Genomic DNA, 10,244 nt, shown 5'->3' on the forward strand with positions numbered 1-10,244 from the left:
ATGTTGACATTACCCTGTTCTTAAACATTTGACAGATAGGAGACCAAAGTTTCACTCAGTGGTTTCATACTCAGATCCTTCAATTTGCAACTCAAAGGCAATTTTTAACACAGCTTTAAGTGTTAAGAGTAACCCAAGTGTCTTTTTTGCTTAAAATTGGAACAATATAGTGCTGAAATCTACTGGGTGAGTCTCACAGTCTGTGTGAAGTGTATACTGGTGATTTTAGAAACCACATGTATGTATATTAAACGACAGAAGAGCCTGCTAGATCTTCACTATATTAACACAATACAAGTTAACAAAATGTGACAGACTGACAAAGCTTTTGTCTTTAACATCTTTATTCATTATTTTTATTTAAAGTCATACTCTGCATCTTCTGGACTTTTTTTTTTTTTTTAAATGACTCATTTACCTCAAACAAAATCACCAAAAATGATTTCATGTCGTGCAATCCACCTGGCAGATATTCCTAATGGCTTCACCGGGGTGCCATTCAAAAGCTGTGGTTCAACACTGGCTGAGCAGGTTCCTTTTTAACACCCTGTTTTGACTGCACACTTTAAGAAAACACTTGCTGGGCTTATAAATCATAGGTGCTGCACTGAATGACAGAAGTGCTGTCAGTGCCTACTTGGCACCAAGAGTAAAATTATTGTCAGTTTAATAAATGAAGAGGATTCATGTTCAGATCACAAGATATTCCTTGTAACAATAAGAAAGTCACTTTTGGCTTTTCCCGTTTAGGGGTCGCCACAATACTGTCTCTAAATTTGAGCCAAAATGGCAGACAACCAGTAAAGTTGCCTCAGAACACTTACTGTAAATAATAGCCTGGGTTTCCTGAAAAGCATCTTCACATATATCACTAGTTCCTACTGACTCAGAGTGGCAATGCTTCAGGGAAAGCCAGTCCACAACCAATCAACAGTTTAAAAAAAGTCAGCCAACAAAGGGATGAACAGCGAGGAGACCCCGCAGTCGGCCATGTTCCATCCTGTTTTACCCTGACAAGTCTCCACGTTTCCTCCTACACACAGGACTGAATGGACACCATAGGCTACTATGCCCAGTAGAGACACAAAATGCCTCATCCCCAAAAACATGAAGACAAAAAGAGGAGGAGAAGCCGTTTGAAAACCTGATTTGGACATGGACACTTGATCTAATGCTGGACAAACCAAGTTGGTTTGAAAGAAAGTGGCAATATGCGTTTTCCAGACCAAATACTCCCCCATTACAAGTCTGTTCATTACACTGCACGATTCCAAAGCACACCAAAGAATGAAGCTGTGAACAGAGAAAAAGGATTTATTTAAGGTTCAACGAGCTCTTGCCCTTTCCTTGGTAACATTTCTTTCCAAAACTGGTGCGTGATTGGCAAACTCACACCTGGACAAAAGTAAACAGACTTCCACATAAATTGGGAAACTTTCTTATCCATGATTACTTGTGTCTGTTCTTCAACTTCAAAACAAATGTGCACGGCGAGCGGGGTCTGTATTTGGTTGGAAATGGGGCTGCTGCAGACTACAAGTAACTCATGTCTAGTTGCAGCAGAGCTGTGATGTCTCAGGGAGCTTACAGCATCATAGGAGCAAACATAAAATGGTTTGAGTGACTGTGATGACTCGACAGAGCAGCAGCAGAAACCCAATCAGCCCCCTGAATTGTTAGTTGCGTGATCCTCGCCATCATGGAAACCCTCAGCTTATGCAAGACAATGTTGTTCAATTTGACAAAAAAAAAATTTAACTATGATTTTTTTTTTTTTTAAATTTGGATTTTGGATTTTAGATTTTGTCCTCACTCCTCGGTAGCTGCCTCAGTTCAAAAGGAGACTAAAATGAGATCTGCTCTGTGGACATCAGTGTCATCTGAAATGCAGTAATGACTTCGCACCCGCAGTGGGGCGGTGATGGATTACACCCCTCCCCAACCCATTCCCACTGTCCCTCAGTTTACAAGAAACAAAAAAGGAAATAAAAAGATTAAAGAAACAAAAAAGAAAGACATCCCCCCACCCCCCAACTGGGCCTGCCAGCAAACCACTGACTTCAGTCATGTAGGTGTGAGTGTGTGCATGCGTGTATGTGAGAATCAGTGTTTGTACGGCCATGGCTGCCAGAGTCTCTGAGAGCATGTGAGAACTGGTGGGTGTGCATGTGTGTGTGGAGGCTCCGTGGGGGTGAGGGGGATTCCTAGTATTTCTTGCCCGGGACAAACTCCTTCGCTTCGGGATTCAAGATGCTCTTCCTCTGCAAGAAAGACACAAACACATTCCTTTCAGCCCAAGCTCCTGGCTGTAATCGATATCTAGGTGAGTTTATGCAAAAATACAATCTGTTGTGAAATTGGGCTCGTCTATGACTCACCGCCACTTCCTCCAGGTTGCTGTGGTGATCGCTGACAGACAAACCGTTGAGCTGTTGCTGTAGCTGCCCAACCCCCTGGTTGTTGAGGTCACGTGATGGGATGAACCAATCCTTGTCCTCCTCCTCCAGCATTTCCTGGAAGCAGCGTTCCAAGAACTCCTGCTCCAACAGCTCCTCTTCCACCTGGGAGATGACGAGAGAGAAGAGTAATGATGGGTGGAAACAAAATTAATGTGCACAACAAGTAGGTGGAAGGTTTTGTGAAAAGCAAACTTCTCAGTAAAGTACTTGGAAGCAAGAGAATTCTGATTTAACCAGGCAACACAACTACAACCTGACATAAAGGCGACAATGTAGAAGAGTATTTGCAGGAATGAAGGAGGGTTAACATTAATCTACTATTTAATACGTTGCATAAAAAAATACCATGGCTAAATAAAGCCAAGAGGCTGCATTAATGTGGGCTTGTCACTTCTGTCAGGATGAGTCAATCCAGAATTCCAGTTAGACATGCACAAAGTGTGAGGGTTTATCAGGCAACAACACACTGCACAGCAGTTTATAATACCAACACGCATTTTACAAGTGTGGCGGTCATCATGTCATCCCGTCTTGATTGCTGGGTAAACAGAATTATGTCATTCATGTTGCACAGTAATCTACCATGGATATGTGCACACATTTGACCGAGCAACACCAGATGCACTTGGTTGTGACGCTGCCACAGCCCAGGATCTGCACCAAGAATTAATGCCAAACTTAGAAATGCAGTCAAAGTAGCAGTTCTTGTGAAACAAAGCTCAATAACAGAACTCCTGCTGTGATCAAATTAATCATGTCTCCTGCCACCTTGTCCAGAAAGGGCTTCCTGTCCCAGAACACATGAAGACTAGCACCCACCTGTCTGTTATACTCCTCCTCGTTCTCCATCCACATGTACTCAGCAAATGGGTTGGAGTCACTGCTCTCTCCTGCGTGCCCGTTGGCCACTGGCTCCTTGCCATCTTTGCCCGGGGCCCCTCCTCCTGGTGTCTTGGCCACCTCTGGACCGCTCATTTCAGCCGGCTCTGCACAGGGAAACAGTAACAAGCGTTCAGACTTGGCCAAGGCATAAAGCTGGAAATTTGGCAAGTCAAACTCTTATTCAGACTTGTGCTCAAAACAGTGTAGTAAAGAACACAAAAAAAAAAATTGCTGAAAGTATTTTTAAAGTTAGACAACTGACTGCCAAAGCCAAATCAAACACCATGCATTTTTTTTGTGGCTTTGGCTCATCTTCCAGTCACTCTCCTGTAGCTGCATCTTACTGGCTGTTACAATTTATATCAGTTAATCTGAATCAAGGCACATTACATTTTAGCTACAGCTGGGAAACTGATTCCACAGGTAGGAAGTCTTTTTGTTTCACTGTTCCAATTATAAAATCTCATGATCCGAATAAGAAACAGTCCGATAACTAACTGGGACTGACCCTGCTCTGTGCACAAACAAGTCTCCAAAACTACTCTGACATCTACTACTGTTCTTACTGCAAACACCTAAAGGAGCCGCAAGGTTAAATAGAGTAATTGGCATTTTAACACTGTAGTCAACAATTCTTCCAGGTTGGTGAATTGCAGAGCCATAAAAGCACATGCATGGGCCCAGAAAGACACAGAGTAAAATTCACAGCCAAAAAGAGTGTTAAATCAGTTAACTTCCACTAAAAACAGAAAATACAGTACAGTGCTTCCTCATTTTGCTGCTAAGCCTAGCTCCCGTCTAAGATTTTAATCCCAGTGAATGATGGGAAAAGCAGAAGTGTGACAGAACAGTACAATTTCAGAGACCGCTAACAGACCAAAGTTGAGACTTTAAATCAGGTCAGAGAAATAATTAAGTGGCTATTCAACTATCAGAAAATAGAAACCAGTATTTTTTCTTTGCTCATCCAAAGACAAAACGCACCAAGTTGTGCATCAAGGGTCACAACCTGCAGTTTTCATTCATATACCAAAGCACACGCTGTGTAAAACAATTATGTTAACTACCACCTACTGATTAATCATTGACCTTTCAGTCAATCACACTATTCAAGACAGCTGTGCCAATCAGTGATGCAACAAATACAGAGGAAACAAACTGGCTAAACAGACTAAATTTTTCCAGTACAGGGTTTCACATAACCTTCATGTACATTTATATGATTTGAGGTTACAGCTGCAAATAATGTGCCGGCTACTGAGCAAAACAGTGGTTTAACACAAGTGCAGCAGATGATTAATAAAAATTATCCTGTTAACATCAGACATGTCTATTTGGCAACTATTTTGGCAATCCATTAATCTTTTTTTAAATCCAAAGTGCCACATTCCCTGATTCTGGTTTCTCAGTTGTGCAGCTCTGCTGACCTCGACATAAGACGGTAAAATATCTTTAGACTCTGGGCTGCTTGTCAAAATTAGACATCGTCCTTATGAATTTTAATTACATTTTTAAAACTATTTAAAAGTATCCCACATTTAATTCTGGGGGAAAAGCCGTTAGACACAATTAGTGTGCATCCCTGCAACACAGAACCATCACTATGATGAGACATGCCCGGTACGACATAATCCCCAGATTGCCAGCCAACTTCAACAGACTTGTCATGACTCAACTGCAGCCTCTCAGCAGAGAGGCAGGAAGAAAAGGAAAGGGAACTCGATACAGCTTCAAGGCCAGCCTGATATAGACACACACACACACCACTACATTCAAAGCTAAGTTAGATAATGTACGTCCCCAAACTCCCAGCAGCTTCACCCCATGTCCACATTTTGGACATAATGTTTGTTTGGTGTCTATTCCTGCCATTTCAGTGTAGTAAAAATAAACATTTGTAGCCGGAGTTTGACCTGAGAGACTGCTGTTCGCTGTACACAGCGACAGAACAGACACGCTGTCCTTCATTGGAGGATAATCCAAGTAGGCTAGTAGACTAGTCATCAAGAGTGCGAGGATACAAAAGAACATTTTCTAATAGGACGAGCCTACATGTAAATCTGCATTAGGTGAGCAAGGTACCATCATGTTCAAAGTGTTTGCGACCAGACTGTTACTGTGCCAGTGTGTCCCTGTTCATTTTAACTGCAGTCTATAAAACAGAAACTATAAACTTCCAACACAAACTGCCGAACTTTATGGGTCACTTTTCCAAATGTGCACAGCATTTAAGGTGTGCAATTAAAACAAGGCAAACTACCATTAAGTTTATAAAATGTCTGCTTTAGCTCTCACAATGACCAAGTCATATCAAAACAACAGGGGTCCAGCAGAGAGTACAGGATGATGCCACACACAATGGCCAGTTTAAAGTGACAGCCTGCACCTTCATTAAATTAAACGCTTAAGGTGCCTGGGTGGGGGTTGCAAGGGTCACACACCTACAAAAACTTAAGTCAGTTACATGTGATATTCAGTAGAAACAGTGGCAGTGTTGTGATCGGCACACAAAGTTTAAAAGTTATTTGCACAGGCTCCTGCTATTTAATCACCAAGTAAATCTCATGAAAACTGTCTCTAAAGTCAAAGCACTTTTATATCAGTTGCAATTTTTTTACTGTAGAAACACTGCATTATTATTAAATACTTGTATCAGCAAGTACTTGTACTCTGATAAAGAAGTGGTATTGGTGCATCCCCTAGTGAGCACTGTGACATTATGCACTGCATGTAGTACTTAACGTTCCTGTTGCACAATCATGTGTTTATTTTACACATGTAATATTTAGTTAGTGAAGACTAGCTCAGCCTGTAAACCCTGCCTGACGGTCTGACTGCATCTGCTTCAATTGGGGGGGGGGAGCAAAAACGCTGCTACACAGACGATCCAAAATAACCATACGATGTAAACACTTTCATTCTAGTTGTAGATTATGGGAACACGTTCTCAATATATGTAATATTTCTAGCCTCTAATGAAGCTTGTTTCAATAAATTGTAAAAAATAAAAAAATACAATAAAACAAAATTGTCATTGGCTGTTTCCACCCTTTAAGACAAACATTTTACGCGTCTCTCTGGACATATCCCACCATTTTCTCATATTTAGTGAACTAACCAACTTAGCTATAAAATGACCTTAATGAAGCGCAGGCTAAAGAGTGTTGTTTTACCATCATTAGATCGTTTTGAGAAACCCGGGCCACTTTGTGTAGTACTTTCATGTGAGGAGAAACTTCAAGTCTGCTTAACCACAAAAACAGAAGAACACGCGTCGTCGCGGCTTGCAGCTTGCTAACAGACTAAGCCAGGTGTCCAGGCCTACATGGAAAGTTGATAACGGGACCGGGGTTGTTGTGGCCAAGGTAGAGCTAAGTGGCTAGTTTACAGTGGCTGCAAACAGAAAGACAAGTAGCTGTCACTGAACGGGCCTAAGGTGAAAGCTATTACGGCAACAACAAAGGGTAGGTGGCTGCGTGGCTGAAAACACTCGTAAAGTGCATTTGCATGAAAACGGCTTAAACGCAAACGACGCACGACATAAAAGAGACACGGTAGGCTATTAAAAAAAACATTAACCATGTAACAAGGCCAAACTTCATTCCCGTTTGGATGCTACAGACCAAACAAAGTCGAGTGCTATCAGCTAGCACGCTCCTACAGCATGGCAGCATCACTGAAACAGGTCAACAAAACAAGCCTCCGCTCCGGGATTACACACACGCACAGGATGAGGCGTTAAAATTCACTGTTTCTGAGGTTAAAGTTACCTGGCATTATGCTCTCGGAGATGGTCTCAAAGTGTAACACCACACAAAGTTCATGCAACTATACCACGAAGAGTGCTTTTTCGTCGTTTGTCCAGTGGAGATGTCTCCGTGCTGCGATGCAACGTAGCTCAAGTTAGCTAAATTCTCTTAGCCACCGTGCTAACGTTAGAAGGCTGGCTCGGTCACGTGGTCTGATGCTGTATTCATAGGCTTTCGGGAATGTGGGAATTTTAATCTTAAATTAACGTAAACCAAGCGTACAAAAATGCCACCCATATCATCCGTTTAACCGCGAGGTTGCTTTTTCTAAATGTTATAATGGATTTTTAAAATCATTTTTCATACTGGTCGTGCATTTATCTTCTTGCAGGTCTTCGGATTTTATAAAAAAGCATCTGCAGTCCACGTTGAAAATTGATAAAACCAATTCTGACTATGCAGTTATTCCATGTTATTGTTTATTTACTTTAGGCAAAAATCATATTGTTATGATCTAATCTTATGGTTGTCGTTCTACATATTTCTGGTGCCCAAACAAACTATAACTGAAAATGAATGTAATTTGTATATTCAAGCTTTTGTTTTACAGAGAGCCTACATTCAAAAGCTTGGTCTCACAAAATCCCTAACAGTTGAATACAATTCACTGCTTCATTATCTATACTGATACTGGAAATACTTATTGCTAATACTAATACTTCTAAACTAAATACTTTTAAATATTGTGAATATAATTTCAAACATATCAACCAACCTCAGTTCAAATGTTTGGGATTCATATATTCTATATAATATTGGCTGATATGGGCTACTGACAATTTTCAGAACATACAGATTCTCATTTGAATAAGCAGCATTAAACTGCTGAACATTAGTATGTAGGTGTGGGGAGCAAATGACAAAAGTGCCAGAAATAACTGATGTTTTGTTTATCATGCAAAAAAATATTTATAGTGATACACAGAAACAGATGTGGTCAGGCTTTGCAAACAGCAACACTACAACATCTGGTTATATCCCATCACAGTATTTCCATATTTCCATTCCTATCTCCCCCCCCCCCAGGGGCTAACAGTGCATGATTGGATGATGGATCCCATGACTGAACAAGATCCAGCTCTGATGCACTCAGAGCAGGAAAAACACTATAAATCTCTGACCCTCTTTCCTCTGCAGTTCATTCTGATGGAAAAGACCCAGAATTTCTGCTGCTGAGAAAAATGAAGAATGTGGTGAGTATGTTTTTTTTTTCCACATCCTATTAAATCACCAATACCACAACAAAAACAACACCACCAGCTTGAAGTGTCACAGCCTGAATTAAACATAATGTGTTTCTTTTCTGGTGGGAGTTAATGTTGTTAGTTACGCTAACTGAGTGGCTGACAGTAGCTGACACTGTGGCTGCTGCAGCAAACAAGAGATGATCCTGGTGCTTTTGCCTCTAATCAGCTAGGCAAAGTGATCCTCCTGTTCTCAAACCAGCAAAGTGCATTCAGTGTGAGCCCCATACATACATCTTGAAGCACTGCACTGAAGAAACCTTGACTGAATACTCAGTCAGGAGTTTATTCATACTGAATGCAGGCCGGGAACAAAGTGTTTTTCCTCCTCAAATGAGCAAAGGGCTGCATTACTGATTAATAAGAAAATAATTTTTTTTACTTATCTGATTCACCGTTTTTGTCTATAAAATATCAAGAAACTGTGAAAAATGGTCATTGCAGTTTCCTAAAGCTCAAGGTTACATCCTCATGTTTTTTGTTTTGTCCAGTATATTCTTACATTTGACAACTGGTGCCATTTAGCATTTGGCAAGTTTGTCTAAGAAATGACAAACAAGATGTTGCAAATATATTTTCTACTAATCAACTAATCTAATGGTTCTCAACCAGGGATCGAACCTCAATACTGATTCAACTTTTAAAGTAAAGACTCATCTTTAATGGCCAAGTATGCTTAGCATATAAAAGAATATGACTCTGGTACAGAAGCTCTCAATGTGATTGTAAGGCAGGAGGTTATAGAAGATAACAATTCTAAAACATGCAAAATAAAAAAATAAACAACACTGAAGCTGTTGGCATATGCAACTAAGACAGGCTGACATGTATTAATGGGTCAAGTTTCAAAACCAGTGAAGTAATTTAATAATTGTTTAATATTTACTGCGCTACACGACCCAGTAATGTCGATAATAAAAAATCAAGACTGACACTGGGTACTTCCAAGTTTCAAAACCAGTGAATTAATTTAATAATTGTTTAATATTTACAGCACTACACAACCCAGTAATGTCGATAATAAAAAAATCAAGACTGACACTGGGTACTTGAATGCAGCATGCGAACAAACATCCCTCCTGCTCCGCCACTACACTCCTTACTCTCCTCCAAAACATGAATGCCTGCGTGGCTTCGACAATAAAAACACCCTGTCGATTAATTACAAACGCACACTTTAAATTACTTTTATCGGGAAGGCTAAATGATAAGGTTGATAAATGTTACTAAAGGAATACAACAATATCTAAAGAGTGCACATTTTTTGAAATTGACAGTGCATCAATATTGTAGTTTATCACACCGCAACTTTTTCTAATTAACGAAAAGACCTAAAACCCATTAGGTTTTTTAAATGTTTTCCATCTTGTCAGCCCCTTATCTGAGGGTTTATGTTGTGAAACACAGTAGGTAGTGTTAGCCTACTGTGAAATTTACGTTATCCAGAAACAAACTCTTACAAAGAAAATAACATAGCCTAAATTACTGGCATTTCTTCTTGCTTTCTAGCTGTTCTTTTTGTTTTGCTTTTTCTTTCAGTTAGCTTCTGCCTCTATTCCGCCAATAACAACAGACTCACCACACAACTTCAGAGAGTGCAAAGAGGGGGAATCCGCAAAACCAGCTGTCTGGGGGATGGATGGCGAACAGGCCCGGATGTCACAAGAAAACCCTACAGTAAAAAAATTATTTTACTAATATCCAGTACGCGAAACATAAACTTGACTCCTTTTATCAGTCTCTTCACGTCATTAGCTTAAAAAAAGGATCAATTCACTGTTTATCTGTCTAATCGCTGAGAGTGGAAAATCGCTATGTCGTGGCCGCATATGTACAGCTGTACACTTCAC

The 10,244-nt window shown here is 40.4% G+C and overlaps 1 protein-coding gene across 3 annotated transcripts; it reads right to left on the reverse strand.

The window, feature by feature from the left end:
* Window positions 1-1,298: 1,298 nt before the first annotated feature.
* Window positions 1,299-10,055, reverse strand: paip2b (poly(A) binding protein interacting protein 2B). 3 transcript variants are annotated; one of them, XM_020610122.1, is made up of 4 exons: window positions 9,974-10,055; window positions 3,279-3,445; window positions 2,379-2,561; window positions 1,299-2,261 (listed from the first exon to the last, which is right to left on the reverse strand). In XM_020610122.1, the coding sequence occupies exons 2-4, from the start codon at window positions 3,432-3,434 to the stop codon at window positions 2,205-2,207; spliced, it is 396 nt and encodes a 131-aa protein (XP_020465778.1). In that variant the 5' UTR covers window positions 3,435-3,445; window positions 9,974-10,055; the 3' UTR covers window positions 1,299-2,204. The 3 variants fall into 3 exon arrangements, with proteins under 3 accessions (XP_020465778.1, XP_020465777.1, XP_020465779.1); XM_020610121.1 differs by lacking the exon at window positions 9,974-10,055 and adding an exon at window positions 7,112-7,279; XM_020610123.1 differs by lacking the exon at window positions 9,974-10,055 and adding an exon at window positions 4,326-4,350.
* Window positions 10,056-10,244: the final 189 nt, after the last annotated feature.

Source organism: Monopterus albus, unplaced genomic scaffold (assembly GCF_001952655.1).
Source record: "Monopterus albus unplaced genomic scaffold, M_albus_1.0 scaffold104.1, whole genome shotgun sequence".
In the NCBI taxonomy this organism is placed as follows: Eukaryota; Metazoa; Chordata; class Actinopteri; order Synbranchiformes; family Synbranchidae; genus Monopterus; species Monopterus albus.